This window comes from Sardina pilchardus, chromosome 14 (assembly GCF_963854185.1).
Source record: "Sardina pilchardus chromosome 14, fSarPil1.1, whole genome shotgun sequence".
NCBI lineage: Eukaryota > Metazoa > Chordata > Actinopteri > Clupeiformes > Clupeidae > Sardina > Sardina pilchardus.
In genome coordinates this window covers 6,718,690-6,740,548 of record NC_085007.1, presented here as the reverse complement: position 1 = coordinate 6,740,548, position 21,859 = coordinate 6,718,690, and the positions used below count along the sequence as shown (strand labels likewise).

At 43.9% G+C, this 21,859-nt stretch overlaps 2 protein-coding genes across 2 annotated transcripts in view; both read left to right on the top strand.

The window, feature by feature from the left end:
* Window positions 1-16,866, top strand: part of eeig1b (estrogen-induced osteoclastogenesis regulator 1b) — a 49,473-nt gene extending 32,607 nt beyond the window's left edge. Inside the window, exons 3-12 of the mRNA XM_062553530.1 lie at window positions 2,874-2,994; window positions 4,033-4,062; window positions 8,592-8,708; window positions 10,158-10,204; window positions 10,595-10,749; window positions 11,152-11,256; window positions 11,908-12,109; window positions 12,606-12,727; window positions 13,059-13,128; window positions 13,262-16,866. Coding sequence (XP_062409514.1) covers window positions 2,874-2,994; window positions 4,033-4,062; window positions 8,592-8,708; window positions 10,158-10,204; window positions 10,595-10,749; window positions 11,152-11,256; window positions 11,908-12,109; window positions 12,606-12,727; window positions 13,059-13,128; window positions 13,262-13,307 — 1,015 coding nt within the window. The 3' untranslated portion in view covers window positions 13,308-16,866. The remainder of the gene's footprint in view (window positions 1-2,873; window positions 2,995-4,032; window positions 4,063-8,591; window positions 8,709-10,157; window positions 10,205-10,594; window positions 10,750-11,151; window positions 11,257-11,907; window positions 12,110-12,605; window positions 12,728-13,058; window positions 13,129-13,261) is intronic.
* Window positions 16,867-18,389: 1,523 nt separating this feature from the next.
* Window positions 18,390-21,509, top strand: dpm2 (dolichyl-phosphate mannosyltransferase subunit 2, regulatory). Its single transcript, XM_062553529.1, has 4 exons — window positions 18,390-18,434; window positions 18,947-19,036; window positions 19,136-19,238; window positions 21,357-21,509. The coding sequence occupies exons 1-4, from the start codon at window positions 18,399-18,401 to the stop codon at window positions 21,410-21,412; spliced, it is 285 nt and encodes a 94-aa protein (XP_062409513.1). The 5' UTR covers window positions 18,390-18,398; the 3' UTR covers window positions 21,413-21,509.
* The last annotated feature ends 350 nt before the right edge of the window (window positions 21,510-21,859 follow it).

Sequence of the window (21,859 nt, the reverse complement as noted above, 5' to 3'; positions counted from 1 at the left end):
CTGTGTACAGTAGCCCACACGTTTGCCCTGCTTTCAGCCTCTGTGTGCACTGTGCAGTGCCACTAATAGGATTTGGTTAATGGCTCTTGGCCCTTGTGTGTGTGTAGAGGCTCATCTCACTGTGCTGATGCACAGCTGCAACGGAGGGGATGCTGAAGCTGTCATATGAAAACAGAGGGAGGGAGAGAGGGATAGAAGGAGAGAGAGAGAGAGGGGGGAAAGAGGGAGAGGGAGAGAAGAGGAGTGAAGGATTGAGGGTTGAGTGGAGGATGAAAAGAGAGAAGAGGGCATACTGACCCACTTTCTGGTTCTGCTACTGTCACGGGAGAGGGGGGCGATAGTGAGGAGGACAGAGGGGGATTTATGGTCCTCTTTTGACACTTTTATTGCTCAGGCACGAGAGCGGGCAGCTCGTGTGCGCTACTGCCACCCCTCTCACAGGGGACCTGATTTATCTGCCCCTGACCACACAAGGGCTTTGAGTCCTCTTTGGAGTGACAGCTAGCTTTCGGGAAAGATCATGTCCTCTAGAAATACTTTCTCCTTCTCTAGTTGTCTATCCCACTCTTTGAGTGTCTATCATTCTTTATCATTTATTGCATTATCTCTCTATCTATCTATCTATCTATCTATCTTTCTATCTATCTATCTATCTATCTATCTATCTATCTTTAGTTGTCTATGGTCCATCGCTTCTCCAGACCTCACACTCCCCATCAGATCATGTCAGTCCATCCCATTTGCTGCAGCCCGCCGCTGAGGTGGCCCAAATGGTGTGTACAGTACATGCCCTTGAGTGACAAGTATGAGAGCTTTGAAGGGTTCTTATTAAAATAATGAAGTCAGTGAAACCTGGCGCACAAAGGCGTTATTTTCCACCGGCTGCCTCTCGGCATTGTTTACTGCGGCTGATTGTGTGTGTGCTGCGGGCTTGACAGGAGTGGGAATAGACTTGAGGGACAGATTAAAGGATATTGCCTCAGAAAGGCCTCTCTATTCACACCGTTTCTGCTCATTGCCCGGTGGGCATAGTTATTTCAAAGCCAGGAGCCACACCAACTCATACAAATACACACACACACACACACACACACACACACACACACACACACACACACACACACACACACACACACACAGAAAAAGTAATTACAACAGGCCTTTTTTTGTTGTTGTTGTTCTTTGACTGTTGTTAACCATGGTAACAAAGTACTGTAGCTGAAGCTGAATCTGAATGGCAATGCAATGGCAGATAGAACTGAGCTCAGGTCAGGTGGTCAGGTTAATGAAGGAGAACTCCATTCTGAAGTAACTTCGTCTGCACGGTCTCCACCCCGGTTGCCACTGAGGGGAATCTCATTAAACTGTACAGTACACAGGTCAGCAGTGACCACGGTTTGAGTCACAGTCAGGACACCTGACACAGAGGTGACACCTGCCCTACTGTATGTTCTATAACAGTGGACCAGGAATACTTACAACAGGCTCAAAGGCTGAAGCAACACAGATGAGTTCACTTTTATGGCTATAAAACTCCCACTTCATACTTGATCAACCCACGCCTAGTCAGGCATGTTTGAAGCTGACGTAAATGGAGGCATGCCTCAACAGCTATGGAGACAGGTAGCTCACAGGTGCTACTGGTTTTCCGTTGTTCTCAAATCAGTACATAATTATTTAAAAGCAGAATAACGCTATCATAATTGTTCTGTGGTATTTGTTAAAAGCTTATGTTACTGAGTGGGATTTCTCTGGTTGCCCTGTGGTTATGGTTACTTGAGGTTTTTGCTCAACACCCTTGTATAGACATTTGGCTCTGTTTAACCTTAATCCGGTTTTCAAACGGCTGTTTGGCAGTTGTTGTAGATGTGCTTTATCTTGTTGTTGCTTTGCATTTTGATGAAAAGCAAACGAAGGGAAGGGATTGGAATAGAGAGAGTGCAGAGGAGGAGGAGGAGGAGGAGGAGGAAGACAAGATGGAGGGATGGAGAGAGAGAGAGAGAGAGAGAGAGGAGTGCAGAAAAGATGATTCACAACACAGTCTGCCAAGTAAATATCAGATAATGAGGTCAGCCAGCTCGTATCTTGGGAACCCTCCGCTTTCCACAGAGAGAACAATTACAGCAGGCTTCATGAGAAATAAATAAGAGAGAGAGAGAGAAAAAAAAAAACGTGACTCGCTTTGCTGAATCAACTTGATCTTTTCACATTGCTTAAGAGAAAAAAAAAGGCATTTTCGCAAACATCTGCCCTAGTAAGCACATTTCCTCCCTCCCAATGACTCAGCACTCTGTCTGGCCTCTTATCGTCCCCAAACTGTTTTGTTTTGAGACATTCTCACGATGCTCCGTGTCCTCCATGTTTGTTTTCAAATAAAGGATTCATCAGAAGTGTTCATTTTAAAAACGTGTCATTGTTCTGAAGACACAAGGGTTGCTTATTGAACTCTGTCACCGCGGTGCGATTGGCATCTCATACTGGTCCCTCTGGGCTGTTTGCGGTAACCATGGGGACAGGAGGCCTGGTTCCCAGCCTCGCTGCCGGGCTGTTCCTGTGTGGTTTACAGGAGAGCTTGGAGCACAGCCACCACCCAAGCCTTGTGCTTTATAGGTTTGACTAAGCATGTCGGGGCCTGGTCCATCCATAGAGCCAGACACACTGCTGTGGAGTACACACAGCATGCAACGCACCAGCTCAACTCCATCCTCCCGTATATCAACAGTGTTTTAGAACACAATGAGCACGCTGACAGGATGCTAGTGTAATAAACTGTGCAGTGTTTCTGGAGATGTCAGATGTAATTGGGTGGAGTTCTACGCAAGAGTGTGACTCACGATTGTCTTCCTTTCTCTCTCTCTTTCTCTCGTTTATAGGCAAGAGGTTCAGGAGAACTGCGTTCGCTGGCGAAAAAAGTTCTCCTTCGTGTGTAAGATGAGCGCAAGTCCCACCACAGGTGTTCTGGACCCCTGCATATGTAGGGTGTCTGTGCGTAAGGTGAGTCTTTCTCTCTCTCTCTCTCTTCTCTCTCTCTCTCTCTCTCTCTCTCTCTCTCTCTCTCTCTCTCTCTCTCACACGTTGGTATAGCCTGCTCTTGTCCCTCTGTTGGAGTAATATTCAAGTGACCCTCCACTGTAGTCGTATGTCTTCAAGCTACTGGGCAGACCCTTCAGTGAGTCAGTTAATCATCTGAGGCTCATAAAAGCTAAAGACGTCAATTCAATCAATCCTGCAACTCAATTTGGGTAATTGCTGAGCTCCTGTGAATGCCCATTCACATATTGGTTCCTTGTAAGGTCAGTTAGACTGTAAAAATGGAATCCATGTCAGCTGCAGCCATCGTGGGTTTTTTTCCCAGTTACTCCCCAGCTGAGCTGGTGACTTCCCAACGCTGAGGGAATTCCTGAACCTGCTCAGTGCTTTGAGTGGGTTTCCCTGTCAACCCTCATCAGCCAACCAGGTTCTCTGTGTCTCACTCATCTCCCTCAGAGAACCGTGGCTATGAAATAGCCTAACGTTTCCCCACATAGCCCCCATTTCTGGCATGAATCCGGTTCAGACCTGGGCCAAACTGGTTCCATAACCAGCACCTACCTGGCCATGTTTGACTCTCATGACTACTGATTAGAATACATGGTAGTTAGAATAGAATAGATTAGAATGCATGGTAGTTCAAATAGAATAGATTAGAATGCATGGTAGTTAGAATAGAATAGATTAGAATGCATGGTAGTTCCCTTTCAATTTACACGACCACTATCCTTCAGTCTTTGTTGTTGCTGTCTCCATAGTGACCGTATACACAACGCATACATTACGAATTGCTCTCTCTGTCCTGTTATGTAACTAGCTGCTGATCTGCAGTCAGGGTCAGGCAACAGAGACATCTGTGGCAGGCTTTTGGTGTGAGAGCACACTGACTATGGATCAGTGGAGGTGAAAGGTCATGATTGTACTTAAGGGCAGTGGCTTTGTCAGTGTGTCTGTCACATAGTCATTTGCTCTTTTTTTCTCTCTGTTTGTGTCACTCTGCAGGAACTCAAAGGAGGAAAGGCATTTTCAAAGGTTGGTATTTTACAGCATACACACACGCACACACACACACACACACACACACACACACACACTGGTGAGTCCCAGCTTGATATCAGTTTTTCTTTCTCTCTCACCCCCCCCACACGACCCTTCCTCACTCTGAGGGAAACAGGGGCTTTCAGAACGACCTCGTCGACTCTGTGGGGCTGTTCCTCTTTCAGCAGCCACCACAGGGAATTCACCAACACACACTGACGCATGCTTTCATGGAATTCATTGATAGACAAAACTAGTCAACATAAACTAGTGCTAAATAAGGCGCAGTGTTGAGTCAATGGGTGATATAATATAGCCCTTTAGGTTATTCATAGCTTTTTTTAAGGTCCTCTGTCTGTCAGGTGTGTGTGTGTGTGTGTGTGTGTGTGTGGTCTGTGCTTGCCTGGGGCAGGCCCTAACAGGGCCTCCACACGGGGTCCCCTGTTTGTTCTGGAATGTTCTAAGATCTCAGGGGAGATGGCAGAGCCGTGGGTGAGGGTGGGACTGTTGAGTCTCGCAGCTCCAAACACTCTTCACAGGGATTTTCATGTGGCTGCTGATAGCATCTGTGAGATTAATTACAGTGTGTGTGTGTGTGTGTGTGTGTGTGTCTGCTTGTGAATGCCTGGGTGCTTATCAAGCTATGGAGTTCTTAATGCAGTTGTGCTTGTGAATATACCTCAGTGTGGTTTTGCACTATTTAGTCAACATTGTTAACTTGTAAGCCTTTTGAATGCCCTACATTGATATTGATTGACACTTACAGTATGCAGGGCTTATATTCATGCTAGATATACATACAGTCCTGAATGGTATGCTTGCCATTTTCTATTTTTGTTTCATTTCATAGATATGTTATACTGTACAGTGAAGATCAAGGAGAGTAGCTGTGTGCACATCCCACCTTGCAGGTGCAGGACAAATGTAGAGTAATATGGAAGAAAAAGGTAATGTCCGCAACACTGATAATTGCTCCCGGTTTAATGAAAAAAATGCAACGTTTCGACCCTACTGGGTCTTCATCAGGCAAGGCCCAGTAGGGTCGAAACGTTGCATTTTTTTCATTAAACCGGGAGCAATTATCAGTGTTGCGGACATTACCTTTTTCTTCCATACTGTACAGTGATGCATCTGAATAAGTTGATTCATACTGCACAGTCGGCCAGTGCAGGTGTGGATGGCATAGTGGCCTCAGTGACCGTAGCAGTTATGGCAGTGGTGCCAGAGTGACCTTGCTGTCTGGCCCTGGGATTATGTCATTTGAATTTATATTTTTATGTCTTCTAGTGTAATTCAACAAGTTATGTGAGGCCGTTTTTTTATTGGAGCGCTCTCGTAAGGAGTGAATTTATTTGGTTTAGTCATTCGGAGAATTCAGAGTTACTTAACTAGTGATTGCAAAAGACTTTAGGCCATTCACCTTTTTGACACCCAAGAATAGATATGTACATATGTATATGCTGTATCATATGTATGAAATTGTGTATGGGTGGGTGGATATATGTGTGTGTGTCTGTGTGTGTGTGTGTGTGTGTGTGAGAGAGAGAGTGAGTGAGAAAGAGAATGTGGGGTGAAATGTCGTTGGATGAGTGTGTGTGTGTGTGTGTGTGTGTGTGTGTGTGATTATATGAGAGAATGAGATAGAGAGTTTTCACTGGAGGATGTTATCTTTCCGACGAGGCTTCCGTGTCCTCCGTGTTTCCTGGCGGTTTGCTGAGTCCTGATGTCCGGCCCGAGCTCCGCGCTCTGCCGCGTTCTGCTGAGCTAGCAGACGGAACAGAGGCAGAGGCCAGACGAGACCAGGCTGACCTTTTGGACCAGAATCATGCCCACAGAGGGGGGGTGGGGGGGTGGGGGGGGGGGTGAAGAGGACACACGCACTTGCGCCACTGTTTGTCTTTTGTAAACAGCCTTCACATATTTTACTGAAGCCTTCAGGGTCACCCGGGCAGTAAACAGCGAGCCTTGTGGTTCTTAAAGTCTTGCTAACTCAGATAAGATGGGTGATTTGTGAGTGTTTTATGGCGAAGTGGGAAATGTTTGCTCTTTTAGTGGCATCACATGTCCACCTGGCAGAGGAGGAAGTGGAAAACAGAAGTGGCCAAATATGAGAGAGAGAGCCGGTTAGTGTGGAGACACACACACACACACACACACACACACACACACACACACACACACACACACACGAGAGAGAGAGCCGGTTAGTTTGGAGACAGACCACTGCAGAGGGGATATGCATACAAGTGCAAATGGAACCTTTTACTCTATTAGTTGCCATGGACACACTCTCAGGTCTCATTCGTCATCAATGTGATCAGGTGCACTGACCACCAGGTGGTCCAAAGGATGCCGGACGCTAATCTGCCATAAAGCTCATGAACTTCCCATGAATGCTCCTGTGTGTGTAAAACACACACCCTGTGTTTGTGACGACTCTCTACACGGTTGTTTGTCCATCCAGCCATGACGTCCAATGGATTCTATGAGGAAAGACCATAAAATAGCTTCCAAGGCAATTAACGACTTTGACAACTTTATCTCTATTCGTTGTAGATATAAGCTAGTTTGTGACACCTTAAAGCTGTCTGGTTCTAATCATGCACCTGTGCTTGCTCTAACTAGCCAGGCTGGTTGGTGTGGTAGAGATAGTGCAACCTCAGTAGTCCTGTGCATTTACACAGTCGTATTCCGTAAATAAGTGAGCTATTAACCCAGTAAGGGGAGTTTAAATGTAAACCAGTTGTACTCAAAGACGCTGAGTTCTTGGGGAGGACCAGAGTCTACTGAGTGAGTTACAGTACGCTTGTCTATAAACAGACGCCTTACACCTTGTCCTAACCAGATCCAAGCGAGCGACTGTCAATTTTGTCTGTCTACACTGAATCCGTTAAATATGCCATTGTGTTGCGTCACGGGATTCCATATTTCTCATTGAAAATAGCAGAGCAATGCGAGCGTCAAAAAGAAGATAGAAACGGGGCGTCCGACAAAAGTTCTCTCAAAACGTCGCGCTGCTCGCGTCGCTTGCAGTCTGGACACTCCAATTGAAAACAATGGAATTAAACTGATTTTATCGCTAATGTTCGCTCGCATCGCGTTCGATTAGGACACGGTGTTAATCATCATATGTAGAAAGTGAATACATGCGGTAGGAAATGTTTCATCAGTGTGTGTTTGTTGCAGGAGGAGAGAACAAGGGTGTGTTTGAGAGAGGAGGCGAGGACGCAAGTTTGTGTGTGTGTGTGTGTGTGTGTATGTGTGTGTGTGTGTGTGTGTGTATGTGTGTGTGTGTGTGTGTGTGTGTGTGTGTGTGTGTGTGTGTGTGTGTGTGTGTGTGTGTGTGTGTGTGTGTGTGTGTGTGTGTGTGTGTGTGTGTGTGTGTGTGTGTGTGTGTGTGTGTGTGTTAAGGATGCATGAGGCAGCAGGGGTACATGCAGAGATGTGCAGCCGCTTGGAATATATTGTTCCAGTGCTGCACGTGTCTGTGTGAAAAAGAGCGTGAGAAATGAATGGGTTATTTGTGTGTGTGTGTGTGTGTGTGTGTGTGTGTGTGTGTGTGTGTGTGCACGTTTATCTGTGTCTGTGTATGTCTGTGTCTGTCCCTCTCTCTCTCTCTCTCTCTCTCTCTCTCTCTCTCTCTGTGTGTGTGAGAGAGAGAGAGAGAGAGAGAGAGAGAGATGGGCTCTGCCTAACACAACCAAACCCCATTAGTGCTGTGTATGGTCGGTCACTTAGACTGACAGAGAGAGAGAGATTGAGAGAGAGAGAGCGGGCGAGCGAGAGAGAGAGGGAGAGAGAGGGAGAGAGGGAGAGAGAGAGAGAGAGAGAGCGGGCGAGCGAGAGGGAGAGGGAGAGAGAGCAGAGACAGAAGGAGGTCGAGGAGCTGTGGCCTTGCTCACTCAACACAATCTTCATGGTCGGATGGACGGCCTTGCCAGTGCCACACATGGCTATGGTTATGTAACCGCACTCTTCATGGAGTGGGTTCCCCGACCCCTCCCCCTCTCAGAGAGAGAGAGAGAGAGAGAGAGAGAGAGAGAGAGCAAGAGAGAGAGAGAGAGAGAGAGAGAGAGAGAGAGAGAGAGAGGCGAGCGGGCGAGAGCAGTCACCTGGAAGAGATTGTGACACTACTGCATGTTGTGCATGTTGTGCTGTATGTAAATGATGCCAGTGGGCCCAGCTGTGTTCCTCGTCCGTATTGGGCTTCTTCACGACACATCATTAGAGCCCCTTTACTCTGACTAATGTCACTCGAAAATGGAACAAGCTTCCCCAGCCATGCAGAGAGCTTCAAGGAAAACAGGAAGCGGCAAATTAATGTTTTATTTAGGCAGGATTATAAACGAACAGGGGAAGAAGCTCTGGCTCTAATCGAATTCCTGCTCGTCGAGCACAGGGAGACATCCTGTGCTGAAGGGCTCGATGCTCGGTTTATCTCTATTAAAAAGATTCATCGGGGTGTGTGTGTGTGTGTGTGTGTGTGTGTCCCACGCTGACGTAGTGTCTTTTCTCTCCTGCAGCTGGGCTTTGCCGATCTCAACATGGCGGAGTTTGCTGGTTCAGGCTCCACCGTGCGCTGCTGCATCCTCGAGGGCTACGACACCAAGAACACGAGACAGGACAACTCCATACTCAAGGTGACCTGTCCTGCGCAGGGCCAGGGTGCATGGTGCAGAACTAAAGGGTTGATGGATGGATGGATGGATGGATGGAGGGATGGATGGATAGAAAAAGAGACTGAAAGAGTTTGAATGTAGGCTACGCCTCTTGGTTCCCTCCTCTGCGCACACTGCAGTGATAATGGAGGGTGATGCACAAGCACACTCCTCAGAATTATTAAGTCCCCCCCTCAAAACAGCTGTGGGGGACCATGACACGAAAACAGCACGGACCACGGAAACTCTGCGCCAAATGGAGATGTCTTTGTTTAAGTGACATAAGCCTGAGGAAGAGCTATTGGCTCGAAACGTTGCTTGTCAATACATTTCACTGGGAGCTATGCATGGTGTGCGGATACTTTTTATCTTTGTGTATGGCTTACGGCTCTTGAAGATCCTGCACCCGGGCAAAATGAACTAAGGATGTGCGTGGGTATTAGAGCTGTCCCAAACGATTAATCTATATATTATTTTTTTCGATTAGTTGACGGGTATTCAACTTTTATTTGTTTAAGACTGACACATAATGACACGAGGACATAGATGGAACTGTGGGACAGATTGTTCCATTTCTATTTTTGAAAGATATTTGCTTGGAGCTGCATGTCCTCTGACAAGCACGGGTGGCTGTGGACGCAACACTCAGACCATAATAATAAATCCAATCTCGTTCCCAAGTTCAATCTTTCTTGCTACGTTTTTAGACGAATCTGATTGGTCAAAATACCTAAACATTCTAAAACTGATTGTGATGAGCCGAGCGTTGCGCTTCAAAGTTGAACCAAGTTCAACTCCCAGTTTGTTCAACGCTAGCGTTACGCCAGCGTTGTCACCGGTCCGCTGCCGAACCATAGAGAACAATAGGAAACCTGCCGCTTGCCGCTGGCTAGTGTGATCCCCGCCTTATGGTACACAGCAGTGGGAGAAACATACAGTTAAACCCATGCTATGTCAAACTGCAGCTGCGAAGCTCCACTGTGGATTTCTGTACAGTACACAGAGCTATGTATTGACATCCACTGACAGGTAGTTACTCAGGAGATATTGAGTGCAATGTTTCCTGAATTGCCCATTCAATCTGTTCAACCCTGCTGGGTAAAATCTTTGAGTTTGGCTGCACTTGTTTCACTTTGTGGTCAGTCCCTAAATCTCTCAACCTAGTCAAACACCAGACTATTTAGTGAAGGAATGCGCCCTGATGTTGAGAGGGAGAGATCTGCGTGTGTGTGTGTGTGTGTGTGCGTGTGTGTGTGTGTGTGTGCGTGTGTGCGTGTGTGCGTATGTGCGTGTGTGCGTGCGTGCGTGCGTGCGTGCGTGCGTGCGTACGTGCAGTTGTGTGGGAGTTGTAGTACATCTCCCATTGTATGTTCAGAGTGTCTGTGGGTAACAGCCATTTTAATTATGGATAATGTTCCCATTTCTCCTCAGGTTACCATTGGGATGACTCTGTTGTCTGGAGACCCTTGCTTTAAAACGTGAGTGCTTCCTCACTTTCATGAGGCTCTGCCAGGTTCAAAATGATATCTCTGGTGCCCCCTGTTGCTTAAAAGTGGAAGAACGACCTGAAGGTTGTATCTTCAGAATTCATAAAATGAGCTTAGGGCATTGTAAGGGAGCTTCTGTTATCAGTTTTTTTTATGTCACAAATTCAATCATTAGAAATAAGTTAAAATATTTTTTGGTCACAAAGATGCCCAGTTAATAAAACTGTAAACCTCTGAATTTTGAGTTATCTTGCTAACAAACAGACAGACAGACAGACAGATAGACAGACACAAATAAACAGACAGACAGACAACGGTCCCCGATGAAAACATAACCTCCTTGGTGGAGGTAATAGCAAGCCATTGTGGTGTGTGTTGTAGACCCCTCAGCACGGCTAAAACCATCACCATCGCGGGACAGGACCCCTCTCTGCAGCTGGACTGTAAAGGAGAGGGCACCGACGCCAGCCCATGCCTACCCCCTGGCATCGCCGCAGCACGGGCGCTCAAACCCAGGCCCTCTGCCATCAGCACAGGTAGGCACTGTGACGGGACACACAGACACACAGCCATAGACACACACATGTTCGTACACCCGCAATTTCCTGACTATTAGCCGCGGCTTATACATTGATTTTGCTAAATTTCTTCAGCTGTGAGGTTAATACAGGGGGGCAGTTAATGTGGTGTTAATAGGGTTTAGTTTCTTTTAACTTGCATAAAACACTGTCCTGCGGCTTATACACAACGCAGTTTATATGCGGGAAATTACTGTACTGTGCATACGCATATATGCACATATACAATATACAGTGTACTGTATGTACAGTATGCATGTATATAAATACAAACGCAAATACATATACATTCACCACCTGAAACATATATGAGTATACTGTACCACAGTGTTGTGAGACTTGCGCTGGGTTTCATTGCAGGTCTACCAGAGGAGCTGGACCAGAACATGTCCAGCCCAGATGAAGTGTTCCACACGGGCCACTCCAGAAACTCCAGCTACGCTAGCCAGCAGAGCAAAGTATCAGGTGAGACTTCATCTCAAGTCACAAACACGTACTGTAAACAAGCGCCTTCAGCAGAGCAAAGTGTCAGGTGAGACTTCATCTCAAGTCACAAACACGTACTGTAAACAAGCGCCTTCAGTCCAACCCTGTTATTCTGCTGTGTCCACAATAATGCAGAGCCGGGAGTATCTTTGTTTCAACACCACCATTCAACACGCATTGGTCCACTACCATGCTAATGAAGGGACAATTCACCGATTAGCATTAAGCTTTGAATCTTTAGAAAACCAGTCATGTTTTTGAATGGTCGTGCATCATTCCCTCAGTTTGCCTTGAGATGGGAGAAATAAGGATTTCAATGAAAACCATGAATAGGACTTCCTGCTTTCAATGATGTAAAAATCATCATTTTACATCATTGAAAGCAGGAAGTCCAACATTGAAATCCGTATCTCTCCCATCTCAAGGCAAACTGAGGGAATGATGCACGACCATTCAAAAACATGACAGATTTTCTAAAGATACAAAGCTTAATGCTAATCGGTGAATTGTCCCTGTAATGAAGAGACAGTTCCAAAAAGAGTTTCAAAAACTGTGCTGATTGGTTGTGCTCAGTGGTCTGTGCTGCTGATTGGTTGTGCTCAGTGGTCTGTGCTGCTGATTGGTTGGCAGGCTACAGCACGGAGCACTCGCGCTCGTCCAGCCTGACGGACCTCACGTCGCACCGCCGCAACACCTCCACCAGCAGCAGCGCCTCCGGGAGCGTCGCCACGGCAACCGAAGGGACGGCCGAGTCCGAGAAGGAGCTGGCCGCCCGGCCCGAGAGGCCTCCCCGCCCCCCACTTCCTGTCCTGCTCTCCAACAGACCGTCCAGGTAACACTAGCGCCCTGAGCCTGGGACAGGTGTCACAAACACTAGCGCCCTGAGCCTGGGACAGGTGTCACAAACACTAGCGCCCTGAGCCTGGGACAGGTGTCACAAACGAATACACCCAGCAGCACGCTCTCTACTACTCTCTCCTTTGACTACTCCTGGTGGTTATACTATACTGTATATGTATACATACAGTATATATCTGGTTATATGTTTGTCAACGTTATATTGTTACCCTATGACCTCCTGTCGTGATATAGCTTGAATGATACCATTCATTGTATGTGACTTTGGATAAAAGTGTCACCTAAATGAATGAATGTAAATACAATGTTGATGTAGTAGTGTATATGACATCCAATCTGATACCAGACTGAATTGATTGGTTCAGTTAATTGCTATCAGATATTATATATTGAACATTAATTGTAAGATCAGACTGAAAGGCACCATTTCATTCATTCCAATTGAAACATGGTGAACTCCTCCTCAACAGACGTAAGAAGGACTCGATGGAGAGTCACCCCACCTGGGTGGACGACACGCGCATCGATGCCGACGACATCGTGGAAAAGATCGTTCAGAGCCAGAACTTTGCTGACGTTAGCAACAACGAAGGTACTCGTGTATGACGTCAGCTGCTCTTTCTCCCTCAGTCGTTTCCACTGCTCTGTGTGCATGTTGTCGTGGAATAGAAAAAAGTACTCGCACACTGTTGCAGCTGCTCCTGAAGGTCAGGTGACGAAGACCTTACCGGTCCAAACGTTGTGCAATTAAATCACTTCGGGAGCAGCAGCAACAGTGTGCGGGTCCTTTTTTCTACTCTTCGACTCCCATTTTACCTTGCACCTGTTTAAGCTGGATGTGCGTACGTGCACTCTGTGCTACTTTGCGTGTTGTCGTGGCCCAGCGCTGCCTCACAGTGCTCTCTCTGCTTTTGTCCACGCAGACAGCAATCTGAGGCTGTTTGTCAGCAGAGACGGCACCACGGCCCTCAGTGGGATCCAGCTGGGCAACAGGTGAGCGCGGAGTTTGGATCTTTCATTCCCTCTGATTGGAGGAGACCTCGTCTCAGCCACGCCTGTGGCGGTGACAGTGATGAATGACCTCACTAACGCGCCGATTGTGTGCTTTGGTTTCCATGGTATTCAGGGTGACGGCAGGCGTCTTTGAGCCGGTGGTGATCGAGAGTCATTAGAGGGACAGACAGACTTCCTCGTCCTCCGATTCCCGTCTCTCTCTTTCTCTTCCTCTGTCGACTCTCATCCCTCCATCCGATGGCCGCTAAAAGAAAAGAAGAGGGAAGGAAGCCGACGTGGAGGCCTCTGGGTCACCATCCTCTCTGTTTGTCATGCATTAAGAGTGAACGCTCACAGTTACTTACAAATCGTGCAAATCATGTGTGTACATGTTTGATGTGTACCGCTATCTGAGTTGTTTTTCCTATATATTGTAGGTTGCACCCTATACATACTTACTGCAAAATGATTAAGCTCCTGAGGTGTGCTGGGTTGTGTTATTACATGATTATATGATACAGAGTTAATTGATCTAAAACCTCTATTTATAAATGCTTTAGAACCTGATCTAAGTGCAAGTGTACTTCATGTGCCACAAACTGTGGCATTATGGGAAATGTAGTGCAACACTGTGAAGGGCTGGCCCAGGCATGTTGTATGGATGTCATGTGTGTACTACAGTGTACATGTCAATCCAAAATGTACTTTACTGGTAGAAGTAGTTGATCCAGTGGTTTCAACCTGTGGTTTTCTTTTGTTTCTCTGTACTCTGCTATGCTACATTTGAACTGCTTTATTTGCTCTTTTCTCATCAATTTTGTTTTGCATCTGCTTCTTTGATTGGCAGCTCTCTTAAAGGTAGCCACACAAAATTGTTACAACCCCTTCTTCCTCATATTTCATACTGGATTTTGATCACTGCACCAAATTACAAATCAAATTTATTTTCCGACACAAGAGGATAGCACAAATTCTTACCCAAGGCAGATCACTGCAAATGAACATGATTTACTAGTCGGTGTTGATGACTGGGAGGTGCAGCCAGTTATTACTGTGTGGTTCTGTGTGGTTCTGTGTGGTTCTGTGTGGCTGGCCATACGAAGAACCACAGGACGAGTTCTAGTGGAGTTATGACTGTAGTCGAGTGTGACTGGTGACTGGATATTAGTCTTGAGATCCCAATTCAGACAGGGCTGTGTGTGTGTGTGTGTGTGTCATGCGCTTATGTTCTGTTCCACTGGCTGGTCTTGTGACAACAGAATTGTTTTTTTTGTTTGTTTTTTTTTCTGTTGTTTTTTCTTTGTTCTTTGTTTATTTTTTTGCCTGCCTTAGCGTTTGGTTGAAGTAGTGTGATTTGTGGTCTCACTGTCTGTGTGTGTGTGTGTGTGTGTGTGTGTGTTTGTGCTGCTACGCTACTTCTTTGAGCTGAGTGAAATGAAATGCAGTGATCAAAGCCTTTCCGTTGGTAGTGCTCAGACTGCTTGGGCTTCAGTTGGGCTAAATGTCCCTAACATCTGTTTGGCGCGTGGGGTGTGAGCGGTGCATTGTGGGTAGGATGAGATCAGGCCTGATGAGTCAGAATCACGTTCCTCGTCTTGGCAACAGGCCTCAGTTCAGTTTTCCACCAAGCACCTGGAGTGCACCAGGAAACAATGGACTTTTCTGACAGGATGCACCTCCTGTACCTCCTTGTTGTGTGTGTGTGTGTGTGTGTGTGTGTGTGTGTGTGTGTGTGTGTGTGTGTGTGTGTGTGTGTGTGTGTGTGTGTGTGTGTGTGTGTGTGTGTGTGTGTGTGTGTGTGCTTGCGTGACTGTATTTGTCTGTTTTGACAGATCGAATAGAAACCTCTATTCTCTGTGTGGTGGGTTTCCAATTACTTCATGCATGGCAAAAATCTTGCTCTTAGTTGACCTGAGAGTGCAGAGAAAGTGTGCAAAACTGACTGTAATATGTTGGTGGCCAGGGCTCTTCTAACTTTATGTCTGTGCAATAAGGGATTCGATTGACACCATCGTGTTGGTGCACTGTTCCGAATTGTTTGCTCATTTTACTCATCCTCAACAATTCAGCATGACTGTGGTATCATTATACGAATGTATACTAGAGTTAGAATTGCCACATAAAAGAGCAGCATAATTATATCATTATTTACACTCATGGTTTATGTAGTTTTGCCTAATGGGCAGTTGAACGGGCAAGTTATGTTGGAGTTTATTTTTACATTTACTCCGAAACTCACAAGGCTTACTCAAAATAACAGTGCACATATTCTTTGTCTGTAAAATATACCTCTACGACTGAAAGAAAAATAACATGCATGATGATGACACCGACCTAAAACACAGCCAGTCATCTGCAGATAATCTGTTTGTGTGCCTGTGGAAATAACTACGAGATTCACTGGCCGTCATCTTCAAATCCAATAGGGGATTTGTTTGTTGAAAGTGACTGACTAACTTTGTCCTTTTCTTATACATCTGCCCCTTGTACTGATTTACTTGGACCATTCCTGTAGCCATATGGTGGTTTTTACTAAACGGTAACACTTTGCTCTTTTGGTGTTTTCAAACCAGCTGGCTGGTTTAACATTTTCATTCTGTGACCCCTTTATCAGTGGAGCTCAACAGAGATCCTTTGATTCCTGTGGTAAAATATGAACTTTTTACAGATTAAATGCTTTATGTATCCTTGTCTTTATAACAGGCAGTTGGTGGCGTCTGGTTCTGTGGTTCTGTTTTGTATAAGAGGGACTCTTTTGTGGTGTTTTCCTTCATACTTGACTATAATCTGTGATTTTTAACATCGGAAAAGAATATACTTTTCAATTAATGTGAGTTGCTGTTGTTTAGAATTAAGTTCAAAGATCTGTTCTGCAAATGAAAGGTGAAAAGTTTAAATAAAGATACATTGGTTTTGGTCTAGCAGATGGTAACAGCATGTCTGCCTTTACCAAGTCTCCCATGAAGCACATCTTCATCAGATTCTATTCTAGAGTGCATTCTAGCTGCTCCAGTCTCTCAATGTATTTACAAAACATTATTATTTACACTTTCTAAATGAAGTCACATGTTCCATACAGTGTGATTCTTAAGAGATAAATGAATGATGAACAAGAACATTGTACTGAGATTTGTGGTCAAATCTGTGGTAAAGTCTACCGGTGTTTGCCTGCCGTAGTCTCGGAAGGGATCTCACGAGATCGTCTTGAACAACGTGTTGCATATTGGTCAAGACAACAGCACTTAAATTGAGAGAATTAACTTGACTTCATTGTAACACCAATTGTTTGCCATGTTTTCGTCTCCTCTGCCGTAATAAGGGAATTGAAGCTATGCACCTAAAGTCAAAGATGTAAAACTGACCTCTAACAAGAGTCACACCTAAGTTCAGTATGTCTGTGGATATAACAATATGATCAGATTATTTCATAAAACAAGATGTCTATTTTTTAGAATTACAACAAAGATGTATTTATTATACCGACACAAACACAGATAAAATATAATACACAGATTCTAATACACATGTCTCCAAAGTCAATTTGAAAGCTCTTGATTGGTCACACTAAGGCTTTATTTGAACTGGTGGTCTGCATGTGGAGGAGCACTGTGATATAATGGAGTTGAGCTATATTTCTATTCTAGAATTTGAATGTTTCCTATTAAAGATTGTAAATGTCTATTGAAAAGTGTAAATGTAATATTTTGGGGAAATAAAGTTATTGATGGGCATCATAAAGAGGTCTGTTTTTGATTTAATGTTTTTTTTTATGTTAAGATGTAATGTTATTTTGTAGTGTTGAACCACTATGGTGTTAACACCATCCACTTACTTAAAGCGTCATGTATTTGGTGAAGTTTATCTAGGGATTGTTAGTGCTCTATATGTGGACTAGGGATTGTGGAGTACTATCGCCCTCTGTTGGCCAATATTTGAGCGAAACTTGCTTTAGCATCCTAAGCCATCAGGATGGCTGAAGTCCTTTTTTCATGCTGCAAATATTGTGCATACAGTAGTAGGCACTGTTAGCCTAAGTGACCATCTTACAAACTCCCTTACACTAAGTATTTGGAGTAGGCTGCACACATTCTTCTAAAGGTGCTGATAATTATTTCCCTGTTGACAATAGGTAATAATGATAATAATACATTTTATTTGTATTGCACTTTATATTATGGACAATCTCAAAGTGCTACAAAATTATAATGCAAATTGATAACAGATAAAGACAGATAAAAAATAATGCAATTTAAAATAGATCATATACATACAGTACATACATACATACACACACACACACACACACACACACACACATACGTGTATATAAAAATACACACACACATACAACACACACACACACACACACACACACACACACACACACACACATCAACAAAGATACATTTAACAGAAAGCTTTTTTTAAAAGATAGGTTTTCAAAGGTTTTTTTTAAACGTTTTCAATGTCTGTGGGGCCCTCAGGTGGTCAGAGAGGGCCTTCCACAGCCTTGGAGCAGCAGCAGAGAAAGCTCTATCACCCATCATGTGGAGCTTGGTTCTGGGGATTTGGAGGGTGTTAATGTTTGTTGACCGCAGGGGGCGTGAGGAGGTCTGGGGGGTGAGGAGTTCCTGTAGGTAGAGGGGAGCATGTCCATATATGCACTGGTGGGTGAGGAGTGAGATACATTGCGATATAAGCGGTAGGCCTATTCATATTAGGCCTATCAAGTGGTCAATATATAAAATTAAGTATGCTACCTGCAATGAATATTGTGGGTTATACAGAGCCCATGAAGTGTCATATATATTTTTTTCCCTTTTGTTGAAAAAAAAAAAAAAAAAGCCATCTTAGGCTATGCTTCCTGCCACTGATCTTCATAAATAGATGTAGGCCTATTCTTTGGGTAGGAATTTAAAAGTAGCCTATTGTTCAAAGAGGGAGGGAACGCAACATGAATGGTTGTTGATATTAATTATTAATAATAGGCTATTATTATTTAGTTACTATTTAGTTGCTTTTTATCTAGGCCTACATCATTTGGGTCAGTATGCTAACTGAGGTGCATATTTTTTCCCACCCGTTTCATCTGTTTTATAAGGTTTTAAGCATCATAGTTCATGTATGAAGCTGAAACATTTTGTTATAGGCCTACATATCTCTCTATGAAGCTGAAACATTTAACTTTTAACATTTAACATTTTGTCCAGCTTGACATAGACGTCATTGCATATCCGGGTCGTACACGTATACAACACGGAAACACTTGTATGCGGAAGATACACGTTGGTGAACTCTTCGAAATGGTAAGGCGGTCCTCTGTAAACATGTATCCCTGTATAACATAAGTGTGTTCTTCATAACAAGTCTGAAAATATGGTGATAGTATGACACAAAGACATTAAATTGAGCTGCGATATAACTGTCATTTTCTCAAATACATAGAATAGATATGTGGCCAACATGTAACGACGTTAGCCTACGACCTGTCAGTAGCCTAACGTTAAACTGTCAATTGCTTAAATTAACGCATTTTCACACTATAAATCATACATGTTACACGCACAATTGCAATCGTTCGTGCAAGAAATAACCATCAAATGACCGATATGGTATTACGTAGTGCACAAAATGAAAGCTACAGCTTCTCTGTGGGTCTTCGCCAAAAGTTATTGACGTTAGCTCTACAACTCTACTACATGTTAGCAATCGTTAGCTATAATCTGGTATCGCTAACGTGAATCAGTTTTTATTTGGGCTACAGTCAGTGGTTTGCACAATGTCTCAGTTATTATGTCTCTATTTTATTTCGTTGTAGGCTACCGGAGCTGATCAAGTTGTTGGTATGGGCCTTGTTGGCTTTAGTTTGCTGCTTTTTACCTACTACACAATTTGGGTCATTATTTTGGTAGGTCCCTTGGCTTATTAATTAACAAAAACATAACATTTTAGATTATTTGACTACTTGAGACCACCTTTTTAAATTCATAATGGACCTGTTTTTCAGCCCTTTGTTGACGGTGACCACATGATCCACAAATATTTCCTTCCACGGGAGTATTCTGTCATTCTTCCTGGAGTAGCAGCGTTAATTCTGGTCCTCTGTGTTGGTAAGTTGGCTATTTGTATAAATGAGCAGAACAGATGGGTGCATTAGTTTGAATGCCTGACTAATGAGGTGAAAGCCTGGACTGTAAAAATATGGGACTTGTGACTGTGTGTTACTGACAGGCAGTCTGTATGTTTTGTGGCCGTGTCACTGTCAGCACCACAGTGAAATGAACAGCGAAGTAGTCTACAATTGCATGGTGCTCGTCTCGTCTGTGTCCTGGAGGCAGGACGCTCATGTAGTGATTGACCAATATGGATTTTTTAAAATTTAGTGAGCAGGGTGGCGATGACTGATAGTTTTGCTTTGGCATTTGATAAAATGCAATTTAATTAAGATATTGAAATAGACTTTGTTGAACTGAAGAATTAAGGTTGACAAATGACTTATTGAAATGAATTGGATGCATGTTGAAATTTGAAAAACATCTGAAATAGCTCTCTTAGTACAGAGAGCCTGTTTGAATGGTAAAGTAGCACATTGCAAAATTGTTGTATAGCACAGTTCTGCATCCCATTAATCTTAGATGTACATACACAGGGAGCAATGATATACATAGCTTACCTGACAAAGGAAGCTAAGGATTGCTCCTATCACTAGCCAAGTGGCTCGGAAGTGTGATTCAATTCAATTCAATTCAATTCAATTCAAAAAACTTTATTTATCCCCGAGGCGAGGGGCAATTTCTCTATGCAGGCATAGTGACATAAGACGCACAACATATAAGACATAAGACGAGACAAAAGGGAGAACAGGACAGACAGGTGTGTGTGTGTGTGTGTGTGTGTGTGTGTGTGTGTGTGTGTGTGTGTGTGTGTGTGTGTGTGTGTGTGTGTGTGTGTGTGTGTGTGTGTGTGTGTGTGTGTGTGTGTGTGTGTGTGATAAGCTACATGTAGTTGTAATCTTCATGTCAAGAAAGCAAAACATTCATGTAATCTCTTCTCATCCAGTCTGAAATACAGTTGCATATACTGAGCTTTGAAAGATTTGAGTTTAAGTTTTCTCTCAGGTCACTCTACATCTGCCATTGGCCGGGTTTCCCAAAATTGTTAAAAAGCTCTTAAGTGCTATAAAGAACTTCTTAGGAGTGTTGTAAGAATGTTCTAAGAACGCTCCTAAGAAGTTCTTAGGACTTAAGAGCTTCTTAACGATTTTGGGAAACCCGGCCATTGCCATTCTGTAGTCTGTGTGTACTAGAATGGTGCTGAGTAGGGCTTGGAAAGCATTAACATAGTTCCACAGAAGTAACACAATACTGCTTGAGACTGCAGACATTTTTTATGTATTTAAAGCAACACCATATGGTTATTTCACCTTTAAAATACCCGCTTCAACTCAAACTCATTCTGATGCCCCACTGACTTACAAGGAGAATGGAGTAACATCTGAAAGTACAATGTATTGTTGCCGTGGTGAGAACCATGACCCTCTTTGTTGGGTTAAGACAAATTGGGCACCTCACCTTAGTGCTTAATTGGTGCCCGGGCCGGCATGATGGAAAAGATTTTGTTGCTTTAATTGGCCGATGCTGATTATGACAAAATAGCACTAATTGGCTGACCAATCAGTAGGCTGCCCACTTATGTCATGAATGTCTGCTGCCTAGCATCTGTTCCCCTCCATCACTCATGGTAAAGGTTTGCAGGTTCTGTCTGTTTCTGTGTGTCTGTATGTTTACTAATATGTAAATAGGCTACGCTTTTATTATGTACACTCAAATATACTTGTTGAAAAGCTTTTTCAGTATACAGAATTCACAGAATAACCCATGGAGTGCAAATGTGATGCTTCATAGACATAAAAGGTGTACAGAACACACAGATTCATGTCAGTTCACAGGTTTAATGTCATGTCAGTTCACAGGTTTAATGTCAGCTAAAAAATATGGACTCAGCCTTTAGTGAGGCTACAGCAATGGTCAGAATCCTAAACTGGCACTAAGCTTTGATAGCATCATTTGAGACATTTTTACCTTATTTGCAGACAATTTGATTTCACATTTTAGGATGCTAGGTTATTCAAACAACGATTGTTAGGAGTGTGGATGTTGTTGATGTACATAACTGTCATTATGAAATGTGTGTCAGTCAGTCATGCTGTTCACTTTTGCCTGTGACAGGAACCTTCATAGCAGTGGTGACATGGAGAAACCGCAAACCCAAAAAGGTGGATTAAAGGACTGTCCTCCACAGCTCATCAAACTCCCATAAAAAGGGCATCAACATGCAGCAGACCCAGCACAGTGGACCACAAACACCGGAGATCGCTAATGCTAATGAAAAAAATGGATTCTAAATGTCTCAGACTTTTTGTGCTCAGATGGACTGCTTGAAATGGCCAAAGACTGGTGGTGAAAAAGAAGACTTGAACATACTGTAGAACAGTTAGCACTTCTAAGATCTTATGTACCCTCAATTCACCTTCCATTCACTCGAATCTCTGACCTAAACGCTTGAGTCCATTCAGTATGAAAATGGACAGTTAATGTTTTCATGCATAGATTTACGGTGATTGGTAAAGGTGCTTTTATAGTCTGAGTTCGACTGTAATAGTCTTAAGGTCTGGTGAATGCCCTGAATAATGTAGAGGATGTAGTCAGGTTTTGACTTGATTTGTAAATGG